The sequence below is a fragment of the Pipra filicauda genome, unplaced genomic scaffold, assembly GCF_003945595.2.
Source record: "Pipra filicauda isolate LSUMZ 115617 unplaced genomic scaffold, ASM394559v2 scaffold459_size522612_pilon, whole genome shotgun sequence".
Taxonomy (NCBI): domain Eukaryota; kingdom Metazoa; phylum Chordata; class Aves; order Passeriformes; family Pipridae; genus Pipra; species Pipra filicauda.
In genome coordinates, this window is record NW_024104597.1 from 278070 (window position 1) to 304113 (window position 26044).

General features: G+C 37.9%; 1 protein-coding gene across 2 annotated transcripts in view; it reads left to right on the plus strand.

Annotated features, from left to right (window-relative positions):
- The window catches only part of DOK7 (docking protein 7), a 57217-nt gene that overhangs the window by 21756 nt on the left and 9417 nt on the right, over nucleotides 1-26044 (plus strand). For both annotated transcript variants that reach the window (XM_027718433.2, XM_027718434.2), the window contains exons 7-8: nucleotides 581-1452; nucleotides 20337-20379. In XM_027718433.2, coding sequence (XP_027574234.1) covers nucleotides 581-1452; nucleotides 20337-20379 — 915 coding nt within the window. The remainder of the gene's footprint in view (nucleotides 1-580; nucleotides 1453-20336; nucleotides 20380-26044) is intronic.

Consider the following 26044-nt stretch of genomic DNA (forward strand, 5'->3'; position numbering starts at 1 on the left):
AAAAATAAATATCTTCCTTCCTTCTTAGGCTTTAAAAGTGAGCATAATTATAATATGTGTAACTTACAAGAAATATAGAGAAGTGGTCAAGACATTTGATTACCTGTAAAAGCGCCCTTTTTGCAAGTATCAGTAAGGAAAAAAAATTCTTGCAATATATGCATAAATGAATCACGGAAGATCTTTTTGTATATAGATGTGTGAACATTTTTATAACAGTAGTATTCCCACTTTTATTTGTACAGTTAGGTATGTTTGTATTTTGGTACAGTAACCTGACTAACTACGGAAGTAAAATATGTTTGAAAAGGGGAGAACTTGGTTCATAAACCTTAAAAATCTAGCTTCGAATGCATTATGTCCCACAATGTGGTAGGGTTATGGCAAGGTAACATACTATTGCATTTTATTTTTCCAGTGGGGATACAAATTATTGCAGGAATTCTGGCTTTTCTGACAGCAGTTCCGCTTACAAAAAGCAGATGGAATCCCAGGGTCCTTCCTGTTTGTACATACTTGCCGTGCTTCAGTCTCTTGATTGTGTTTTAAATGTAGATTGATGTGTTTTCTTCTTTTGTAGGAGATGACAGGAGTCTTTCAAGCTCGTCTTCAGACACCAGCCACTCGGACGTCAGTGGGAGCAGGTTGACAGTTTGGCCTGAGCAGTCTTCAGCCAGCACCTCCCAGGAGAGTCATGGACTGGCAGCTGCCAAGGGCATTCATCTTGGGGAAGAAAAGACCCTTCCAGAAGGGGCACGTGGCACCACCAAACCACCTCCCAAGCCCCTCCGATCCAGACAGCTGCAGGAAATAGGTCGTCAGAGTTCTTCTGACAGTGGAATAGCTACTGGTAGTCACTCTTCTTACTCTGGAAGCTTCTCTTCCTATGCTGGGAGCTTGGACATTTGCCACGGTGATGAGTTTGGATCATTGCTAAGCTTGCCATTGAACTTTCCGTCAGATCAGAGTTTATGTACTTGTCCTCACAGCGAGTCCCAGAGAGGTGTGGGATCAGAGTATCAGGTTCCCAGCTCTCTCAGACATATTTACGATATACCCAGGAGCGTGTTACAGGCAGCTTCTAAAGATGTGCAACAGAAGAGTCCAGACTCTACGCTACCCAAGGACCAGGCCCTGCCACCTCAAGGTGTTAGTGACCCAAAACTGAGACTACCACATTTGGAAGCACGGAGGGCACCTGAGCACAGCCAGGACAGAGGGAGGCCTTCATCCTTACTTGCAGAAAGCAGCAAGGACTCAAGTGATGAGACATATGTGGATTTTGTTTCAAGGTGGTCAGACACAAAACCACAAGGACAGGTGTCAGACTCCAAAAGTAGTGAGTTGTCACCACCTGGTGGGGCCTCAGCTGACCCCTGTGACACATGTAGCCCCCACCTTGGGATGACAAGAGCTCTTTTTTCAGCTTGTCCAATCTGTGGTGGACTAAAGGTAAATACCTAAGACTGAGCAGATGCTAACAAACCTTAGTTAATATAGCATGATTAATTTAAAATTACTTAAGTTGTAGGTCATAAGTAATATTGTTTCCTTTATAATTTGAACAGGTAATAACTTCTTTGTGTTGTTCATTGTCAAATAGAGACACTTAGCACATGGTTTCCTCAAAATCTGGGCCTGGTCAAGGAAACACTGAACAGTATAGGCCACCAATTGTTATTTTTAAATTGACCAATTTTGGCTGTGGGTATATGTGAGTGAAAGAGAGAGAAGTTTTGCAGCCACTGAATTTGTCATATAATAGCAAGCAAATATGAAGGACATTGATCTGTCTTGCTCCTGGTATTTACAAAGAAGAAAGAAAGGAGGTCAAGTAGTATGTGCTGCTCTTAAGGTGACCAGAGTGCATATTTTTTTTTCATTGAGGTTTTTCTCTTCTTTATTTGAGCATTGCACGAGAAGCCAGATTAGCCAAGTTTCTCACTGGAGAAATACAAGATGGTCAAGTCAGCATGGTAATCCATAGCAGATCAACTAATCTAGTATTGTGATTGGCCAATGACAGATATTTTAGAGGAGGGACACAAAAGCTCAGTAGCAGTCTATGACCAGGACAGATTATTTGCAGGAAAAATTATTTTTATCACCAGTCACATGAAGACTTAAACCTAAGCTATGGAGATTCATACGGCTTTATAACCACATTTGCCAGTATCTGTGACTTTGATATTGTTAAAAATTCTTTTTGAACCCTGCTACATTCTTGTCTTTTTATGGCAGTAAGCATTATGCATCAATTATACATTGCATGAAGAAAATATATCTGTTTTTATCCATTCTGGAGAAGACTTTTTTTTGTGAATGTGCTTGCTAAACTAGAATTGGGTAAAGCTGCTTGTATTAGTGAGCTGTTGAAAGGCTGTGAGGGTTAGTAAGAGTGCTCAAATTAGAGAATGTGCAAAGCAAGGATTCAGGAAAAGAGACTTCTGCTTGAGGAATTAAATGCTGCCGTTGAAGTGTGTGCATTTAATTAAGCATGTGAGATTACATAAATCACTGCTGTGAAAAGGGCTTGAATGTATTGTAGGTGATGAAAGAAAAATTAAAAGGTTATAAATTTGAGGGATTATTTTCTTCTCATGAGATGTTTCGTGCATTTGCATCATTGACTGCCCTGATTTCTAGAAGGGCTCTGAGTTGGGATCAGAAAGCTCAAAGGTGTCTGTTATGGGCAGCGAGGAAAGAATTAGATAAAGCACAATTAGCTCACATGCTCTAAATGTTTGTGGGTGATCCAAATTGTTGGTTTAGACATGAATTTATCAAATCTTACCCTGGATATCTGTGGAAGAGGGAAACTGAAAGGGAATATTCCATTGTATATCTTCAAAACCATTAAAAGCTAAATTATGTGACTACTTCTTTCACTGCCTGTTGACCCCAACAAGATAGGTACCCACGTCTTTTATTGCAAACTGCTGTCAGGTTTCACAGTGTTTCTAGCTGCCCTAATAATATAAGTTGGCAAGAATTTCAGGTATTGTCAATATTTAAACAAATTTAGTGATAAACACTGCTGCAATCCTCTTACTAACTTTTGTTTTAGCATGAGATGTGCACATCTGCTATTTTTTGTTTTAAATATCTATTTATAAGCAGTCAGGAAAGAAGTCTCATTAAATGGATTGGTTCATGGGTTTGTTTTTACTTTTGAAAGAAAAAATAACCTTTTGATACATTCTCCTGAACTGTCAGGAGAAGTTATTTTAGCAGCATGTAATGGACACTGTCTTTGGCCTTTCTCATGATGAATACAGTGAAAGCACAAATCCATATGCTGTAACTAAAAAATAATTCTTATTCCTTGTGCTCTGAATAAGATATGTTTAAGATGCAGTTAGGGCCAGGAGAAGTTGATTTATGGATTAATGAAGATACCAGGTTTTCACATTCATTCAAATTCTTGTTCAAAATCTTTAGTGTGCCAGTGTTTGGAGTTCCTTTGCAATTTCAAGTTAAGCTGTTAATTAAATTGTGTTAATGGTTTTTAAATGCCTGCTATGTAAAGTGAGTAAGTGACCTGAATAGAGGAAAGTCTACAGCAGTAGTTAAGGATAATTAAGGATACATTTGTTTGTTTTCTGCTCTGTATGTAAACTTTGGCAAATGGAGGTTAGGTTTGGGCATGCTGTGTGTGCACGTTGGAGTTCAGCATGTGAAGAGTTGGAGACAGGTTGCAGGCTGAAGACATGCATATGTGGAGAGCATGGTGGTGTTCAGGATTGGGATTGACTTGTTAACAACCACCTGCTCCACTAATGACAAGGACGATGAGGAACATAGGGACAACATACCCTGGGAAAGCGCCAAGGCTCAAACAGAAAACAGGGCAAGGAAGCCTTTGTGTTTCACTCTGCATGACGAATAGAACCAGCATGAAAAGAGTCATTAAATATTGCTCCTATGATTTCTATATTGTATTTCATATTAGACATTGGAGGTTAATAAGCAAGCATGCAGGGTGTTTTGCTTTCCATTGTACATAATTGTAGTGTGCTCAAGATGCTCCTTTACAAACTTCACAAGGTGTGCCTTCGCTATGTAATTTTGCCTAGTAGATTTCAGTGCTGTAGATGATTACAGAGATGAATTCATTGTGTATTGTAAGTATAATTTAAGCTCAGAATGTTGGATTGTTATGGGATTTCTGAGTAAGCTGTAGAGATTTATTATTGGACTTATTACATTTTCAACTACTTAACTAATACTAATTTGATGAATTTCATTGTACGCTTTTTGCTCTGTAACTTCATTTGATGCTATAGTTTAAGACATAATGTCAACATTTTTTATAGGGTGTCTTGTTTTTTTTTTTACACCACCATTGTTTGTAAATTTTCTTAGAAGTCTGAAAAATAAAATTATTTTCCAACTGGTTTTGTCCTTTTCCATCTGACAAGTATTGGCTTTAGTTTTGCTTTGCTTTTTGTCCCCTGACCTTCATCTCCTTGCAAGTTGAATTAATATTGAATGTTTATGGCTGTCTCTTCATACTACTTAGCATAATACTCAAATCACTGTTGACAGCTCAAAATGTGCCTATTTGTAGGAATTACATTTATGTATGTCTGGGCCATGCTAAACTCATATTTATGTCAGTGGGAGTTCTTATTTATGTAGAAATATAGTCTTGATTACTGCTTTGGTAGTTAACTTGCCATGATAGAGAGGAAAAGAACTTGTCAGTTTGTGTGTGGCTGTTGTCATCAATCTGTATTGGTATTCAGCCACCTACTTTAGTTGATCTTTTTAAAATACCAAAACCTCCTGGGAGATAATGGTCGCAAATTAAGAGCTGGTCTACTCAAATCCTCTCTGAGGTACTTGTATGGTTCCTGCTACCACAGTAGCTGTATGCCTCAAACTTTGAATCTTCCAGCATATCTGTAGTAAGTGGAAAGGTGGAAATGTTGTGGTCATGATGGACAAAACAGTTTAGGGGTTTTGTCAGGCAGCAGGATCCACAGTGCAGAGGGGCTAAGAACCCTTCCATACACGGTATCCAGAGAACTGGGCCCTGGGGGGATGTGGATCTTGGTTTAAGCAGGGATTTGCTTTGATTAGGCGATAGGATATTTAACTCTTTTAGTCTGTCTTGTAGAAACTGCTTTATTTTGCATTGCAATTCTAAAGGAAGACATGCATGTTTGTACTGTGATCCTTGAGCAGGCTCTTTACTAGTCACGCAGCACCATGTCCCCCTCTCAGAGTTTGTTAATCACCTGCAGCCTTGGGTGAGTGCAGAGTCTGTGTAGATCTAGAGCAACTGTAAATATCTGTGTGTCCCTTTTGCATTGTAGACCAGGGAGAGACTAAGCCTAGAGAGAAGCGAGGCTGATGTGTCCTCAGGTAGAGAAAGGGCTTGAAGTTTAAAGAGCATCCTCTGCTGAGGTCTTTTTTGAGGTCTTGCCTGGACTGATTTTACCGGGGTCATGAGCAACCTGTAACTGGGTTGGGAATATAGCCTTGGTATTCCAAATCCCATACAAACCCCTTAACCCTGGAGTCAGCTGGTGTGTCTCCTTTCATTGTAGATGCTGCTTTTGAAAGTGGTGAAAGAGAAGGGCTATAAGATCTTACCTTGTATAGCGAAATGTGAGAAATAGCCTCAAGACTACATGGCCACACCTGTGTAACTGAGAATATTTTAACTTTTTTTGGCTTTTAGTCATGTCCTTCTCTAATGTAGTATTAAAGCAGATACTAAAGAAATCACAATATATTGTTATCTATCTACAACTTTATTGTAGCTATTTTTTTTCAGTTGGAGTCATTACCTCTTTCCCTATGAGACCAAACACCTTATGTGTTTATCTTGTAGTGTGTTTATTGCCATGCTTTCTCTGAAAGTGTGGGAATGATTATTTGTAATTGCACACCTTTTACATCTCTTTTTAAGGATTTTTTTTACAGTATCAATTTGTGATGCTGTAACATTTTATGCTTCCTCCCACCTTTAAAAAAGCTAAAGGCTGTCTAAATTCTCAGCTGAGAAGGATGCATTTGTCATCTTCTGCGGCATTGTTGCTACTTGTATTTCTGCTCTAATCTGAGAGCTCTGGGCAGTTGGGAACACACGTACTATTAAAACTATAACAGTTTGCATCTCAGAGGAATCAGGAAGTCAGTTGTCATATCAACCTGAGTGATGGTGTGTTTGTGAGGCTCTTGTGTACTTTGATAACCCTTGATTCTAAGTCTCACTGGCTTTTGGCATGAATTAGAAAACTTGCTCTTGTGCTCTCTTCCTTTAAGATTTAATTCCAGTTATTTTTCTTTGAGTCTTGACTGTGATATGTTAACCTGCAGTGACATCTTCCATCACATGTGTCAGCACTAAATAAGATGTCTGCACTGGACAATGATTTGACAATCTGGCATTTTACTTACACTATAGTTATTGTAAAAGGCTCTGAAGGCTCTGAAATTTTTTGAAAGTAAAATTTGTGTTGTTTAGTGTTATTTTTTTTGAATTTTCATGAATTCAAAAGCATCTTAAAACCCACCTATTCTTCATCTTTCATCTTTCTGAAATAGAAGAAATCTGTCACCCTTGCTGCTCTTGACAATGAAATGGAGTAATTTCTGGAGCTGGTTGTGCTGACAAAACCACAGAGCACTGCAGGTCAGAGACTGGAGCAAAAATATGTTCTCCAGTTGAGACTGACAGAGGAAAGGGGCATAAAACAGGTGGGGATACTATCAGGCTTAGAGCTGGATTTGGTTTGTTTTCCTTTCTGTAGTTTTGGCCAGGACCACAAGTCTCTTGTAGGGTTGACTTGAATACTCTTATAAAGGTGCTGTCTGGTCTGCTTATGCACTGTGTTGTGATATTGCTTACCATCAGCTTACAGGGAAGGAAGATTTTTTTTTTCTCCACAGTTTACCGCTGTCATTTCATTGAATATTATAATGCTTCTTGGCCACAGGCTTCACTCTCAAGTAATTAAGGAGAGATCCAGCTTCCTTTTATATTGCTGTTGCTGGTAAGGGCTCATATGTGACTTAACTCTTCCAAAGGTTGAGTTAGAGAAGGTCACTTTTAATGGGCAAGACTCTGGATTTGAGATGTCACAGTAAAACACGAGACATGCCAACCCTACCAGAACTGTGCAGGTCTGCTTTTGGCCCTATAGGAAGCTGCCTTATCTCTTAGGTAAAAAATTGTACTCAAGGTACTCTTCATCTATAATGAAAGAGTCCTCTCAGCATTTGTGCAAGGAATAAAGGTTCTAATCTAAATTCAGAATAATACGAATTAAGCTCTTGGCACTTCTTGGGATCAGGCACTATGGGGAACAGGAAGCCTGTAATGGTCTGTAATGGGAAAAGAAGTGCCTGCCACAGAAGCCCTGGTAAGTGAAAAGATAATAATGTCAAGAGAAGAGAGCATCTTTTGTACATGAGGGGATATAGACAATGTAGCTCAGCAGAATTAATTCTTCTGTACCAAACAGAAGTGTTGCTTGTTTGCTTTTCTGTCAGAGACCCACGAAGATATTGATAAACCACAGTATTGACCTTCTATACCCATCAGAAAGATCAAATGGAAAATTTTTCTTCCTCCTCTAAATACAATCAAGCTGGATAATAGCTTTTATTGTTACTAATACTGATGGCTACTTCTTCCTCTGTTGAGAGTAGTAACTTTTCTGAAGAGAGAGAAAGAAATGCTTTGAAGGAGAATGCTTTATCTAACAATAAAAGCTGGAAAAAATTACACCCTTTGGAATGCAGAGTCTGAGATTTTTTTTTTTTGATCCGGTTGTAGAGGAGGCTCTTCTGATCACTAGGAATGGGGCCAAAATGGGAAAAAGGAATTATTTCTCTCTTTCTGTCTTTTTTTTTTTTTTTTTTTTTTCTTTCCTTCTAAATAGAAATCTATTTCTTTCTGGAAAAATTCAACAGAATCCTACAAAGTGCTAGCAAACACTTTCTGTCTTTATTTGCTAAAAAGGAGAAAGTAGACTTCGCCTGCAGAGGAACAAAACACAAAAAGACATAAGGAAGGCAGAGATTACATGGAACTGAACTCAGGGGAAGCAAATAACTCCAGTGGCAGCCCTGGATTAAGATTCCCAAGTTTGAGTCCCATGTTGTTCATCTCCTTCTGCAAGATCATAAACAGATTTACTTTCAAAAAACCTAAATTCCTTGACTTACAAACATTGTAAATGTTTGTAATGTCTACTAACATTCTATTTTTATGATTGTGGATTAAAGAAGGCTAAGAAGAAAATATTTTGTTTTGATTAACAGTCACTGATATCAAAGTAATTGCATGGCTCAGAAGGAATTGGTGAGTGTCAGTAGGATAGCAATCATTTGGATGGGATGTCTGGAGGGCTGACAGCAGCTCACTGTGAGTAGATGAGAGGACTGAAAATAGATGCTCAGTAGGGGTGTGACCTTTCCAACCAGCCTTTTTTGACAGAGCCACTTAAAACTGGAAGTATGCAAATTAGAAGGATGAAATGTGTTCCAAAAAAATTACACAAACTCTGCTTAAACTTGTCCACAACTCATAAGAAGACATAGGAATGGAATTAGTTTTTGTAATTCAAGATTCCCAATATACTTATTACTTCAAAATATTTATGGAAATACTTTCAATATGTCTGATAATATTCCATATGGACTTTTAATCAGATTAAATCTGAAGTTATCAGTTGTGTAGAGGTTGTGATGTAGGAAAATCCTTACTGTTTCTCATATAACTCTGCAACTCTATACTAAGTTGTATTACTTTGCTCATAAAGAGCAAATATTTTTTCCCAATATTAGTTAGTAAAGTTTAATAATATGGTAACAACATCTTCATATAGGTAATGAAGTTTTGGCATTTGTTAGCATGAAAATATGTGGCAACGCATCTCCTGAATAGAAAATTGTTTACTGCCTGCTCCACTGAACCTGCTTCATGAACCAGTTTGAGGAATGAATCACTGAAGGATATTTTTTGTTCAGAACTGAATGAATACTCCCCTAGGCAAAGGAGTTAGTAAATATGTGTAAGCCATTCTGATATAAGAAATGCCTACCAGTTTTCAGGATGGGCTGTTTTAAAGTTGCTTCATGATTTTACGTGTTGCTTTACTATGCATAACTCTGAATGCTTCTGCTGAAATGCTAGGGAACTTGTCTGGGGGAGAAAAGAAAGCAAATTCTTTGTAAGTCCATACAGAAGATAAGGCTGCCAAATTTACCTCTCATGCAACCGTACAGTCCTGCCCAAAATGTTCCACTGAGCAGAAGACTTGTTGCAGATTTCAACACCTTTTGTCTGACACTCTGAGGAGCGGGGCCACTGAAATCAGTGTAACTGAAGTGTTCACTTTCTAAGAGAATTGGTCTGGATCTGTGATAGCTAACAGAAGCAGACTTCAAACCTTGTCCCCTGGTGAAAGAGTGGAGTTGATTGCTCTGGACCTCAGGAAATACAGAAGGAATCTGTACTGAAATCTGGTGTTCTGCCTGGCTTAGTTTTGGATGCATTTGACAAACCTGCTGGCTGTGCTATAGAGTTGGTTGTCTGTGGCAGACTCCTGGCAGGAATTTGTGAAGGCAAAGTGGTGTTTTGGGCCCTGTCTCACTTTACATAAAGAGTGGTAAGAAGCTTGAGATTTGGACTGATCTAGGAATTTTGAGTTAGGATTTTACTGTTGTGGCTCTGACCAGCTTACCTCAGTCTACCTAACTGCATAATATCTGGATCCTGTTTGCTTCCCAAGGCTATTGTCAGGACTGATGGGATGGTGTTTCTACAGAAGTTTGGATGTGATTAAATACAATGTTTTCCAGGCTGCAGTGAGAGAGACAGAAAGTTCTTGTTTGCCTTTCAAGTGAACTGTGTGCTGAACAGGAAATCTTTAATAAGAGTAGCTAAAGGAGAAAATCAACCTGCAAGGATGAAGCAGCTGCTCCACAATTTTTTTTTTTTAAAAGATGGCAAACCTATTGCTGATTTCAGGAGAAATTTTTTGTGTGAGAAATTGAGCTTGAATAATGGTGTCTTTCAAGAACTGCAGAGTTACTGGAAAGAAGTTATTACTGCAGGAGCCTTTACACTCAGTGGATTCAGAAAGTCTATGACTTGAGGACATGGCAGTTGAAAATCAGTTCTTTCTAAGAATGGGATTAGCCTGAGTGCTGAGAAGTTTTTTAGTATTTAGAAGTTATCAAGAACACGCTTGAGGATATGACTGAACTTCAAGCCAAGTTGTAACAACAGAGGGAGAAAAAAACCCCATAACTGTATTATGTGTTCTTAATTTATTTTTTTTCTAAAATCCTTTTGAATTTGCATCAAATCCTTATGGATTGCATCAAATCTAAGTTTGCAAATTTTTTTGATGCAGTGCCTTTTTTTTTTTAACTCAGGTCTGAAATGTAGGAACTTTGGGTCAGAACTAGCGTGGCTCAGTGAGACATCAAAGTTACTGCACCTGACCAACTGAACAAATCTTTTTTACAGTGTAAATAAGGTTCTTTATCCCACTGTTTGCCAGTTGCACACAAACTTTTCTGTTCCATTCCTAAATGACATTGCAGAGGGAAGGACTTCCTTGCATTCTGGCCATCCTTGCTAGTGTAACAGCATTTTGTGTCTTGAAAAACTAGCTTGCTTCAGGCAGTAATTCAACCCATGAATGTAGGATGGAAGTGTGGGGAAAAATGTTGTCTGGAGCTACTGTTGTTTTTCCATCCCCTCTGGTTCCGCTCCAGTGAAGTTTGATACATCGATATGTCTCTAATGACATAAAATTTCTGTCTTAATTGTGTGTGTAGAAGTTAAACTGAGCTTCCTTGGGTGGGATGGAGATGTTAAGATCAAAACAAGTGACTGCGATCCATAGGATAAATGAAAGCCAGGATGGGGTGAGTGAATACCAGAGTCTTACATATGGGCTTCTGGGCTGCAGTAAAGTGCCTTTATTACGTGCAAGCTCTGCTTGTATGTCTTCCTTGGTGTTATCTTTTATGTATTTCCATGTTTCTTTTCCCAAAGCAGGGTAGATGAAATAAAGCAGACCTTGAGATTTTCTCTGAAACAGTTCAATCCCGCACAAGTCAAAAGGGTAGATAGCAAAGGGGCTTTAAAGCTGACTTTGTGCTCCTAAGTCTTGTCACATGAGGGTATCGGGCTATGCACAGGATAAAGTGCAGCAGCCAGCTGTCAGTCAACTAAAATGACTGTTTCAACAGCTGGGAATCAGTGGGACATGAACTCTGGCTGTGTTCTCTTTCCCCTAGCCACATCCTCTGTAGTAGTCTGGATTCTGTGGAATCTTCTGCTAATTCAATGCTGATTGGAAGCAATTTTGAATGTACAAGAAATTTGAGCCTGGAAAATATTAAGGAAATATAAACCTTTCCCAGATCTGGTTTATTACAAGAGCAGAGAAGTGCTAAGTGGGCTATATCAGGGCTAGTAACTGTATACTTGAATCCCCTGTAGCATGAGGAAAACATTTCCAGATGAAGTTTGCCAATTCATCTCATTCCTCGAGGCACAAAGTCAAGCAGAACACACGTGCTATGGAGATAACTACTATAGAAAGATTTGGAAAAACAACTACAGAAATAATTGTACCTAATAATTTATAGCAGTGCTCTCTGATATAGAAGAAGCCTGTGAGCAGCCCCCATGCATAGCTAAGTATCTGTATCCTTTGAAGCTGTGCAGCTTAATTATAGTTTCATTACTTTTGACAAACCATAATTTCAGTGATGGGCTGGGGATAAAGAAAAACACTTGTCTTAATTTTACTATTTTAAGCTTTCTCTCCCTTATTTGTCCTTCTAGTTCCATCCATTTCTTTCTACTGATGATCACTGATTATCTTGTTAATAATTTTTTTTCTGGAAGAAGTTGACTAACCATAGCTCTAAATGTGAGGCTGAAAAAGAAGGAAGATGAATGTGAAGATCATATTGCAAGGGTTTCATTTTTATTCTTCATAGGCCCATAATTAAGCCCACTCTAGTTCTCTCTCTGTGGAACAGGATGCATAGGTTATAACAAGGATTCTTTTCTTTATGTCTTTATGTGGAATGGGCTGGAAGGAAGGAATCAATTAACTAGTCTAATGTAAATTGGCGTGACTCCATTGGCTATAAAATAGGCACAAGTATATTTTTAGTGCAAGCAGAAGCTAAGTTCACACTGTTGAACAACACTCTCTGGGAGAAGTAGAAGAAGGAAAAGACTTTTCTTAGGGCAGTCCCCAGGCGAATGTTTCAAAAGGGTAATTACAACTTAACATAAACTTTCTCCATCTCTAAGAACCCATAGAAGCAGGTTTAATTTGTCTCTAAGATCTGAGATTTCACTTTGCCAGCTTTTGAAATATTTTTGTTTGAGCCCTTCTCTATCTACTGTCACTTTAGCTGTAGAGCTTATTTGAACTCTCTATTTGCAAAGAATCCCTTTTCTTCATGAATAACTGACTTCCATTTTAAATCTTGTTGCAAGTAGAAAACTTGAGTAAAGGGGATACTTCACGCACTTTTGTATAGTTAGTGGAATTAATTTTCTGTGAATTGGGAACTTCTTTTTACAAGAAGAGGTGTGATAAGTTAGGGTACTCTCAATACAGTGGCATAAGAGCTATCTTTTAATTTAAAAGTCTACAATGAAGCTCATCCTTTTTCCTTATCAGAAAAGGAATGTCTCAATGTCAACAAATGAGTGGATTATCAGACCTTTTGTCTTGAATGTCTCTGCTGGTGTAAATTTTCTGTAAATCGCTCCTTTCTAAACCAAAAGAGCAAGGCCATCTGAATCCCTTTGTGAGTACTTGCATAGATATATCTCTAAGTTAATTATTGTCCTTTTCATTTATTTTCAGTCTCTCCAAGCTTCCTGCTAAATAGTACTTTTGTGTTGACTTTTGAAAATCTTGAAATGGGCTGATGCTCTGACTCAGAACTCTTGTTTCTATTGGGATGTTCTGTTCTAAGAAAATATAGAACAAAACTTCCCATTGGTCAAGTTTTTGCAGGTATGTCTGCAGCACTGAGATGTTCAGAGATGGCACAGTTAGTCTTTGTGAACTTTCAAATACACAGCAAAAGGATCATGTGAGGTCTTGTGTCCCATCTGTGTGCACCTTGCCTCTCCTGTTTGTGTTACATGCTGAGCAAGAAGAATGAGCCGAGAACTGCACACCACTTGTTTGCACAGTAGTCAAATCTGCTGTTTTTCATACCAGTTTCAGCCCATCTGAGTCTAATTTTCTGTATTACAGTAGTTTTGCTGGAGTCTCTGCCTTGAGTGGTTTTCACTTGGTGCAGGAGTGGGAATGAACAGATCTATCGTACAAAGAAGCTCAGACTAGCAAATGTGGGGAAACAGTGTATTCTAAATATCAAATGTTCTTACAGTAGGGTAATGCTACCCCCTGTTGGAATTTGGGATATATGAAGCATAAACCAGAATACATAGAATTGAAGCCTCTGACTTTGTGTATGTTACTTTTTTTCCATTGTACTTGATAAGATTTTAAAAGTGCCAATCTCTATAAAAAAAAGGTCATAAATAGGAAAGGGTTTTTTTCTTCCAGTTATCAGAACTGAATTAAAGGCCTTACAACTTCTAAAAGAGAAACACATCCTGTTTTTTTGCGTGGCTAAAACTACTGTATGTACTATGATTCAGCTGCAAGCTGAATAACAGCACTCGTGTTCACCTGTGAAAGTATGAATGGCTAAAGCAATGCCGTTGGTGCACTGCTGAACCTTCAACAATCTGGGAAAATGTGTTTGAACTCTTTTGCATAAGCACTGCAGCAGGAGTTTCTGTTTGTACCTTAGGAGAGATGGTTTAACTGACAGGAGAGGAGCTGAACAAGGCTCTGAGAAGGGGTAAAGGGAATGTAACATTACTATAAAAACATCTCTAAAAAGTTGCCAACACTATTTTGAATCAGAAAATCTGCTTGGTGTCTTAATGCTTAAATTAAAATTGTTCCTTTTCATAAAATTGCAGAACATCATCTGCTACTGTAAATCAGGACAGCTCAACTGAGGAGTTAGGGGGAACAGTGTAGCTGATTCTTATTACCTGGAAGAATTTGTTGTCTTTCTTTTGGCCCTAAGAATATAGGACATGCTGAACTTTCAGTTATGTCGGGGGAGTTTGCCTTGGTTCTTAGACCTCATAGTTGGAGAAAAAGCAGTTATCATTTCTGAGCTGAGAGTATTTGATGATTTGGTTTAATGGCAGTTGTGTAAGGAGTCTTTCATGTCCTGAATGGTGGAATGATTGCTATAAGATATACCTGGTGAAAAATGAGGTAGTGAAGGCTGATGTTAATACATTTTATTATGTATCTAGCATCAATTCACAGGTGTAGTTGTTCAGGATTCTGTGCTCTGAAATCAGGAGATGCTGTTCCCCTGTTGTCAAATTTGATGAATATATTCTATGACATTTGCATATGGTGTTTCTATTTTTCGTGAAGCATTGTTTTTAGTACCTGTCTTCTAATTCCTCCACCAGTTTTGGCCGTGTTTATCAAATACATACCTTGGTGTTGTGTGCCTTCAGACTTTGATGTGTACTTAGAATGCATTATTACTTTGGGCTAGCTGTATATGCTCTTGACTTTTTTTTTGTCTAGAAAGTATACAAGCTTGGCTTGCAGTAGTGCCTGGAAACAGACACAAACACCACTGATGTGTTTACACCAGGTTTTTTATATGCTTTGGATGGTATTGCATAGTTGCTTCCTCTAGAATTCTGTGTGAATACTTCTGTACATAATGAGATATGTATGTGATGTTAAAAGGATGTTATTTAGGTTGAAAAGTTAAGCCCCTCACTGTTAAGGAATTGACAGATTTGCAGTTGCTCATGCCATCTTGATTGTACCCACACATGTGTCTCTCTTGTGTAGTGAATGAGACAGATGTCCCATTGAAAAAATGGTATGTGACCATGTAATTGCATTGCAGTCCAGTTGTTCAGCACACTCCTAGTGTGACTGTCCAGTGTGTAGTAATTCTATGTCTGGTTATGAAAAGCCAAAGACAACAGCAAATCATGCGCCTTGTTGCTATGTCAGCTTTCCCATGTGCTCATATATTATCAGTAGGAGAACTTGAAATTTGACCTTTCAGTATTGCAATCGAGACTCAACCACCTGAATTTCTGGCTGTTGCTATTAGCTGGCAGCTGGATCCAGGTACTGGCTTTTGTTGGTTGTGTCAGAGGACTTAGCCCAGCTTTTCCTTCTCTCCCATGACTGGACAGCTTCAGAGTACACTAGAGGCAAGTCGTGTCATTTTTGGAGCTAATGATCTTATTCTGATGCCAATGGCTGTATTCTGGGTTGTGTGACAAAGGGCTGGTGGCTGCAGGCAGGTGGGAAGCCCAGAGCAAGAAGCAGGAGGCCCCTCTCAACAGAAGCGTATCGAAATCACGACTGAAGAGGCCTCTGTAAAAACATGAGAGAAGATGGGTACACAAAACTAAACAATACTTCTGTTTTTTTCTCACATCCTGTTGTTTAAACAAGACCTGTAACTTGTAGTTTAGCAGAGCTGTGATTATTCCACAGGTTTTAAGGAGTGTGTTTTAATGTGGCACAGGCCGCGGCTTGCCAGTACTGCTGAAGTTGCCGTCTTCATGCCTCATAAAATAGCTGATGCTTGGGCTGAGCAAACAGAGGTGTTTCTGAACTCACTTCAGCAATCTTTCTGTAGGCCAACAGTTGGCTTGCAACAGATGAAGCTGAGTGATCAAGAATTTGTGGCTGAAATTGGACCCCTGCACCTGAAGCATGCCATAGGCAGGAGTTTCTGTTTCATTTGGAGTTGTTATGAAGGATCATAGAGTTTAATAATTTGGTATCTTTTGTTCAGAACCTGATCAACTGCTGGGCATGATGAAACTACCCATCAACACAGATGACCTTTAGAGGTTGGCCCACTTGTCTGTATTTATTGACCTTTCCTTTAATTTTTTTAATTATTTTTTTCTTGTTGTAGCCTAAGCATTCAAGCTTTAAAATTTTCTGGTGATTTAGAAAAATAGAATAAATCATAGTCTTTAATCCTCATGAGGAAAGTACTTCAAGTGTCAGTTTTATTAAGGACTGGTTTCTTTTTGCTGAAATATCTAAGCTTTGCAGAAATTTTGACATGATCAATGCTGTTTCTTTTCCGTTTCCTAAAAGCACTTTAAACTTTTCCTTGTGATGCTGATTTCAAAATCTTCATTCAGGATTTCTCATTGAGTCTTTTGCTCCTTTGTGAAGTTGCTGACAGTTCAACTTTGTCATAAATTATATAATGTAACTAATCTGCTGCTTCCATTTACACACCAACTATGTTAAGCGGCTAGGGAGTTGTGATGAAGTACTACCAGCTATATACAGCAGGTAAGAGAGTGGTCATTGTTAGAGAATTCCACTCCACAGTTTTTGATTTTCAGGGACTCAGGGACTTTGAGTCATGATTTTGATGAATATTTTGCACGGCCTTGATACTGCATAATAGCTTTAAAATAAAGGATGGGAGAGAAAAAAAAAATCTAGATCATCTCCTCTGTGAAAATTAAGCATTTGACCAATGTAGCAATTGAGCCTCTGTTTATGAGTGCATTTTTGGTCTGTGCAGAATAAAAATCTCAGAATGCAAATATTTGCTTTTCCTACTATCAAGTACTGAGTCCTCTTTCATAACAAGAAGAATCTGGAAGCCTCTAGTTTATGTTAAGCCTTTCTTTTTCAAACTGGGGCAAAACTTCATACTTATGCTTAGACTAAGGCAACTGACACCTAAAAAGCATAGAATATTTTGTACTGGAAAGAACCTTTAAAGGTCATCTAGTTTACCCCTCTGCAGTGAGTAGGGACACTTTCCACTAGGTCAGATTGCACAGAACCCCATCCAGTCTGACCTTAAATGTTTCCAGGAATGGGGTGTCCACCACCTCTCTGGGCAACCTGTGCCAGTTTTTCACCACCCTCATAGTAAAAAATTTCTTCCTTATATCCAGTCTAAATCTACCCTCTTTTAGTTTAAAACCATTACCCCCTGTCCAGTTGCAACAGGCTCTGCTAAAAAGTCTGTCCCCATCTTTCTTATAATCCCCTGTAAGTATGGAAGGGCTGCTGTAAAGTCTCCCTGGAGCCTTCTCTCCTCAAGGCTGAACAACCCCAACTCTCTCAGGCTTTCCAAATAGGAGAATTTCTCTAACCCTGTTATTTTTGTGTCCTTCCTCTGGACCTGCTCCGACAGGTTCATGTGTTTCTGTGCTGAGAACTCTAACTGTCAGTAGGTGCAGAATAATGGAGCTGTACAAAGCTGCCAAACTTAGATGAGCTGAAAGAAAAGCTTTATTTCTAAAGATACACAAAGGGAATTACATAAGCTGTGACTGATGAGGTGTGTCTGAAATGCTGACACAGTTATCAGGCGAATGGCATTTCATTCCTCTTGCCAGTGATGATGGAGGCCTGCTTGGCATTAAAACCTACAGAAGCTAGTCTACTTGGAAGTATAGTTTCCTTCTTTTTAGGAGGCAAAATAGGAAACAAAAGTATTTTGCTTCCATGAAAATACCTGCTGTATATGGAACAGCTGTCCATCAGTTCCTACCCTTAGAGTCAGTAATGGGAGGCAATAATCTTAAAACAATATTTTCCTTTTTTTGTTTCTACCCATCTAACTTACAAGCTTCAGGCTCCTTTTTACACCATGGAGTTGAGCTTACAAAGCAGTTGTGATGCCTTTTGTCACTATGAATCTGGCAAAAATTCTTCTAAAACCAAGAAACCGTGCAGTACAGTATCTTTACTCCTTACTGTGGAGCTTATACTGGATGATCCAGACTTTTTGGGTGGACCTTGTGCCCAAAAACTTCCATAATTATCAGCAGAGCAGAATTAGGTATGTAGTCCATAAAATGTTATACAGAGAAAGGTAGGCGTGCTGCTCTACATATGGAACAGTATTTTTATCTGCTATTTTTCCTTTAAATGGAAAATAGTGTGATAAATCATATATTTAATGAAATTTAAAGTCATTAAAAGTCTGAATGAAATAAAATGAAACTATAAAAGAAAAAAGGTGAGAGAAAGGCAAAGATATGACAAATATATACAGAGGGGGAAAAGAGTCCCATTTTGATTGTAAAAAGGATTATGTATTATGATGGTTATTTGTACACACAGAAATAAATACCAAGGCTTAGGTTCTATTTGGCTCTTTAGGGCAATCGAGCTAATCTATGAATAATGACCCAGAATCAAACTAGTGGGTTCTCCTAACATCTGTCATTGAACCCTGCCCAAGATATTTGGAAGCAGAACATAAAAAATGAATGTCATCTGACGGGAGCCAGATCACTACCAGAGTTAAAATAGCCCTGGACATGTAGTTCATGATGTGTGATATGCAAGTGGTACATATCCATTTACTGTGGGTGTTGTAGTGGTGAGGTGGTTTGAACTAACAACCATGCATCACATACTTCAGCACTCAGCTCTTGGGTCACACATAAAAGATTATATGTTGGAAAGACATTTAACTTATATTTATGTGTAATATTATGAGATATGCAGTATTTAGATAATCACATTGTTAGTTATTGTCTGAGTATCACAGCAGGCATAACAAAAGCATATTATTTGAGTGAGGTCACTTACCCCTTTTCTTCTTTGATGTAATCCTATGGTAGGTTGAGATATGTATTATACTCTGCATTTAAAAACCATGCACTTACACTTGTAAATGATGCCATAATAACTTTAAAAGTTTCTCTTACAGGCAAAAGTAGTGTTTTGTAGAATTATAAAAGATAGCTTTTAAGCCTCTCTACTGTTTTTTCTGCCAAGTTGCGTCGGTTACCACTGTTGTTTAGTGAAGTCGGTTACCACTGTTGTTTAGTGAGGCCTCAGAGTTGCAGAAATAATAGAATACGATGTACTGAAATGGAAATGAGGACAACAGTCTTATAGACTGAAAAAAATCACTTAATAACAAAAGACTGGTTTTATTTTTGTTATTATCTCACGTAATCACAGCTGATTCTTGTAGTTATTTGTTGTCTTTCATATGTTTCCTGTAATTTCAATGATACTTTAACAGTGTCCCACATCTGATGTCATTTCACACATCAAACTTCTGTTTGTCTTTTTGCATCTTTCTTTGTCAAGTATAATCTGATATTTTCTGAAATGCTATGGGATGCTTTTTCTCTTTCAAAAATAGAATCTTGACCATATTTCTGATTTCCTCCCCTCCCTTCTACTTTTACTCCAAATAGGTGCTCAAATTCAGTGTTTTATGTATTAAAATATATAGCTGGCGTAAAAACTCAAGTAAATACTGAAGCTGTATGTTCCATGTTTGCAATAGGATCAGGCAGAAACATCTTGTATGTTGTGTGTTGCAGGGTTCAAAACCCACCCCAATTGGTTCAAGTAAACTCTTTTAATGTTCATTTTATTAGGTGAAACAGTATCAGGGTAATATTTTCTAATATTTTTCTGTTTCATTGCAAGGTGCATCAAAATCAAAGAAAGCCTTTCCACTGAACTTTAACTGAAGTTGGATCTGTTTGCTGGCTCTGACAGTATTTTGTGATGGTCACATGTAATAAGCTTTACATCTTAATGTGTTTTCCTTAAGAAAATGTTGTGCAGGAATTAGTATGACTTGAACTTCTAGGTGGATAATAAGTAAATAATCTATTTTGTGTGTGGGAAGTCAACACAGTGCCTATATGGGGAGAAGATGTATGTGATGTCTATGTAAAGTCCTATGTGTGTCAGAAAAGCCACCACTTTGTAGGAAAGCATAGGAAATGCAGAGATATCACAGGTCACAAGTCTGCATATTTAGGTGAGGAAAGCTCTGTGCTGTTTTTTTGGGGCTGAGTCAGGAGGACATGAGGCTTCTGTCTGCTCGCAGCACCTACCATTTTAAACAAATATAGGCCTGGCCTTAATTTACGTCTGTTAATCCTGTTACTCCAGCTTGATATCCTCTTTGTCTCAATATTAAATTTTTTTGCTTCATCGTTCCTGCTACAGTTGCAAAGCTTCTAAAGCCAAGTTCATTAGCCTTTTCTAAGGTGTGTGAGTAAGACATGTACACAAGAATACCCCAAAACCTTTTTTAAGGTTTTTCAACTTATACGTGTTTTGAACATCTTCATGTCTGAGCACCTTTGCATCTGTTCTGGATTTTAAACCACTTGTTAAGCTTTAATGATGGTGATTTCTCTGCCATTCTTCCTATATTTTGTCAAGTTTCTATATATTTTAAAAATTTTTCATTCTAAAATTTTCTGTTTTCTTTAGGGAACAGCAGTATTACAGTCTGGAGTCTTACCAGCTACATCAGGTAGGAGTCATTTAGTTATTTGGTTTGTTAAAGGATAATGTTTAAATCTCAAATTGTGATAAGAAAAACAGATTTATGGAAGCAGAACTAAAGATTATATTGAGAGATATCCCGTTTGTGGTTGGTTTTGCTGCTGCAATTCATGACTGGCAATTATGAAATACATTATAACTGTATTTCATAACTGTAGTAACTTTGGTTGCAAGGATTAATATATTTGTTTTTTCCTTCCTTTTTTTAATCTAAAGAGGTTCAAGGTTGTCAGTTTCTATATGAAGCTGTTTAGTGCTTTTTCTACTTACATACTTGAAGAACACCAAGAAAGTGTTCTTTTTAGGCTATATTAACACCAAAGGGAAATTTTATTTATATGTGTATAGCCAGTTTTCTAAATAACACAAAACAACAGGAATGTTACCAGAGGCGACATGGAGATACTTCTCTCATGTCATTGGAACTACTAATTGACCAAAAAAATCACTAATGAGAGGACACTGAGTATCTGGGTCTGGAAAAATTATTTAGGCAAAGGTAACACACTGACCATCTTTGTGTTGTAGACCTTCCTATCAGCAAGATGTGTTGGTCATCTGAGTTCCCTGTCTAATGGAGTCAAACTGGTCTGGCACCTTTGAATCATCATTTTACACCAAAGATAACATTTCATAAGCATTTGGTTTTGTGTAACATCTCCATCTTAGTCTTTGAAGAGATCTGAGAAAAGAATTTGTTTAATATCTTAAATGCCTTTACATTCCTTAATATATTCCTTGCCAGATAATTCATCAGATCCATTAAATTTCATAGGTTTCCTGCTTCCGATAGACAGAACAACAGCTCTTTGTACTTGGGTTTCTTTATTACTTTAAAAAACCTTGTTAAATATGTAAAGCAGTGTAGCTGATTGATACTTGTGTGAACAAATCCAGTAAGATGTCTAGGATCAGGAGCTGTCTCTGGAGAAGGTTATATGAAACTCTGTTCCTTTGTCTATCTTAGCAGGAGAAAATCCAGAAGCATTTAGCAGATCTTGTTTCTAGTTATTCCACTCGAGTCAGTGGAATTACTCTTGATTTATAGAGGTGTAGGTAGGATTTTACCTTTCCCTCTGGTACTCAGGTTTCAAGTCTTCTAATCAACCCAAGGAAACCAGAGCACTTATGATTAAAGTGTGTGTAAATACAGGGAAACCAGTATGTGGTGGGCACAATATTATTTCTGTATTAATTTCAGTGTCAAGTTAATTATGGTTGCAACAATTATGGCTGAAAAAAACTTAGTCTATTCATGCATCTGAGAGAGTTAGCTGTTTTGAGAAAACCTATCATTAAGTAAATTGGAATTGTAGAAATACAGGGCAGCTTTTTGTATCAACAGAAAGAGAAGTACAAGACCGAAGACATTTAAGTAGGTGGGTTTTCCTTCCTGATACATTGGGAAAATATTGTGTGAGAAAAGAATTGAACACTTATTGGAATAAGTATAATGCTTAAGGCAAATGCAACATCTAAAGCCAGTGACTGAAGTTTTTAGCTATCTTTGTGAGGCTCCATCTCTCAAATGCTCTAATACAAGTACAGCTTTATTCTTCAACACTACACTATGTTTCAGAAAAAACAAAAGAAATTGAAGCTTTCTCTGTCTCATTGCATTTTTCTTGTCCTTAGGTATTTAGAGTTTTTTCTTGTATATGTGTGAAGATTTCAAGTATAATTGAACTTGGCATTGCAGAGTTTTCAAAATAGTTCTGTAGTCTTTGACTCTTAAATCTAAGCTGTTAACTGAAGGTGCCAGGGTGCTGAGCAGTCATTCACACAGTTCTGTTGGACTAAACATCATTAGAACTTTTCTATGTTTCTCTATTATGAGAGGCTATTATCCATTGTTGAGGATAACATAAGGGCACACTAATTTGAGGTAACTACTTTCAAAACCTGTCTTATACATGGCAAGATACCTCTACTACCATGAAAGAGTACAATAACCCAATGCCCAGTTATATGTTTTGCTAGTGCAGCCGTTGACTTAGTCACAAACATGTTTCTTTTTTATCACAGAGAGGACTGTGTAGTATTTTTATTCAAGTAACTGTAGAATGCAAACTCATTCCTCCCTGTGCTATAGGTGCCCACATATTCTATGCAATATTTTTGGTCTTGAGTATTTCAGTTCTGTAGCAGGACATGGAGTTAAAGAGTCAGGATCAGTTCTTTAAATATTTTTCAGTTTATTGGTAGTGAATGTGGGTGATGATATTCTCTTTCTAGTTTTAGTTATATATGCTGAGCAACAGCCTCAGCAACTGTAGAGAAATGTGTTTAATTCTAAAGGCAAGCCGAAAAGTGTTCGTAAATGCTGCAACAATTCTGAATTGTATTACTAGATGGAAAAAAACAAGGTGTGAATCATTTAGTTCTGGTTTAAATAATTTGGTTGGCTTTGTTATAAATAATAAAAATATTGATTAGAAAGAGAGACTGAATTAGATTACTTGTGTTTGTAGGAGGAAAATATTCCCATTGTTATTGTAGCTTTGTACTAGATCAAGGTAAGGGATTCTTTGGAGTTGTATGACGTGAGAATGTGTGCTCTTAAGTATAATAGGCTGCATTTATAGTTATAATGGACCTTAAAATACTATGACAGGATAGAGGTTCAAAAATGTGATTCAGATTTCCTGATTTCTGAGACTGCTGAGTTCTGGAGGCACCTCAGTTTGGTACACTTTGTGTGAGAATTTCTCATGGGACCTTTACAGAAATTCTTATGTCTGCTTAAGAAATTCTGTACTTTGATCTTCTGATTGCAATTTCAGAGATATATATATAGGTCTTTTGCTCAGGAACTGCTTGTATATTTTGAATTAAGGGATCATGAATGAGATGCACGTTCAGTGCTGAGAGGTGAAACGAAAGCACATTGCTTCCCCAAATGGTGGCATGAAGAGCTTGTCAGTATCTTCATTATCTTTCTGGTACTATAAATCAAAGTATTGTAGGAAAAACAGGGCTGAAGCTGTTGTGTAACTAGAGCCTCTGTCCAGAGGTTTGGATGTACTTCTGTGTGTATGTCTGACAGGTGTTTAGCATGTTCTGCAATGAGACTCCTTAATGCACCTTAAATCATCCAAAGTCCTTTGCTATTCTTACATTGAGAATGTATTTCCTAGCAGCTGTGCTGTTTCTCATTGTGGTTTAGACCTCTTATTTAAATCTTGTTCTCTGTTCTATTCCATTGCAACAGCTTAGCTAAGGAACCTCCAGCTCTTACTTAGAATATTCTCCTTCAAAATGATTGTATTTTCTCAGTTGAGTAGAACTATGTCAAAACAATTCTGTTTTATGAATGATGTTTAAACCATGAGGCTGTTTTGTGTGGAAGGGAAATGCCACTAATTCTGTCCTGAGGGAAATGCCACTATTTCTGTCCTTAATTGCCAACTCGCTCCATGTGAACTGAGCAGTCTGAATCCCAAGACTCCTATTTAGAGAAGCTAAGCTGAGAAGTGGAGTGGCTTGCAGAAGTGCTTAGGGACACTCTGCAATCCCTGGAGAAGCCATTTCGTGCCAGCTCTATGCACTGTATATAAGAAACTTTTGTCCCTTCCCAATTCCCACAGGGAAACTGGTTGCCTGGTCATTCCCAGGAGCCAGGCCCAACTCAGAGTATTTCAACACTCCAATTAAACGTCTGTAGTGGGAGGTCTGATCTCCCTGTACTTCTGTGTCACAGGCTCTGGCTTTGCAAAAGTCAACAGTTCAATGGGCAAATAAGTTAACAAATATCCTCCCATGGAAGCAGTCACTCTGCTATTGTTTTGTGACTCATAAATTATCTCTCTTCTTTTCAATTTTTTTTTGTTTTCCACAGGAGCAAATTCATCAGTATTGCAACAGACACTCTTGCTCTCTGACAACCACTTTGCTTGTAATACCAAACCTACACAATGCTTGATAGGAAATGTTCTGAGAGGATGAATTAAGGAATAAACATAAAACAATGCTGTGGATTGGAATTCAGCTGAAATGTCAGCTGAATTCTGACTATGAACATTGTATGTCTATTAAATTGTTCTTAGGTAGATAGGGACTCAAGGCACGAAGACAAAAAGAAAGAATAAAATTAAGTATATAACAGGTGATAGGTGCTGAAATGACGTCAGCTGTCTGACAGCTTATCTTTTTATGATGGAAAAATAGGCTTTCTTTTGTGCATTTTTAAAATTTTTTATTGCAAACCTATGCAGCCTGATACTTCTATTTCAAGCTTAGGAGTAAGTTTTCAAGGAGTTAATTGAGAGCAATGAGAAAGAAGAAACTGGGCCATACTATGGTGGTTATTGTTGTTTAGGTTGAAAATAATTCATAATTCACAATTTTTTTCAGGAGACGTTGTCAGCTCTTCAGATGTAGGAAGACCAAATGCACTCCAATATTTTTATTGAGCCAGTAAAGGACTGTGCTGAGCAGTGGCCACCATAAATGTGTAATGTCATACCTTATAGGGCTAAACACTGTAATAGAAGAGCATCATTATAATGAGAAACCGATTAATAAAACCCTGTCATAATGTGACATGCTCTTTCTTGGTCGTGTTTTATTCTACAAGTGCACTCAAAATGTAGCGGAAGAAATACAGATGCCCTGAAAAAGCAAGCTGATTAAAATACATACTGCATTTACAAGATAAACCTCGACTTTAATGATTGTCTGAATTACTAGGGGCCTTTCCCCAGGAGGGGAAAGGAAAAAGTCACTGTGGTGAAAACCATATATTAGTGAATGAGCCAAATGCTGCTGCTTCATCCTCTGCGTTGAGCAGATCCAGTAGGTTCCTGTTCCCTCCTTTGGGGGTAACAGAAGGTGGTAAGTTCATGCCACGGTGACCCTCTAGTCCTGTCTATTCTGTGTTCCTGATTTGCTTTCCCATGCCTTCTCTGGCTCTGAAATCTGGGGAAATTACATATCCCAGTCTTCTAGAACACAAAGTTGAGGAACCTTATTTGCAAATATAGTGATTATTTCAGATTTTTTTTCCATTAAAGAAACACATTATGTGAACTCCATTCTTGACCAGTGTAGATCCTGAGCTTTAGATGTATGTAAAGCAGCTTTGAGGGTATATTTTTCAAAAAAGCAGACACCAAGTTTCCTGGCACAGGAAAATTGTAAGAATTCTAGTTTAACGTTTTTGCATTTTTAAGGATAGAAAGCTGGGCTGGAATGGCCTTATAGTGTGGGAAGATGAATAATAGCTAGAGGTAGTTAGATGCTCTGTGATTCTCTTGAACACACTAAACAGGCATCTTGGAGGAGCAATATTTGAAAACATTTCTAATTTTGAGTGATTCCACCCCTTCTGACGTGCTCTGTTAGAGACAGGAGGCATTTCTGAATATGGTGAAATCTGTAGAGCAAATAAGTTTTTTAAAGTATCCCCTTCAGCTTTTCTGTATTGCAGATAATACCATTTGTACAGCAGAAAATATATGAAATTACTTTGAAAATTGAAGAGGACAATCAGGGAAGTTTTGTAGGGCAAATATACAGCACTAGGAAGTCTTTTATTACATTTACATGGAAAAACCTCCTGGTGTACTTGCAGTATTTCTCCTCTCAATTAGTTGCTCTAGCCTTTGGATGCTCTTTCAAACAAGGTATCTGTT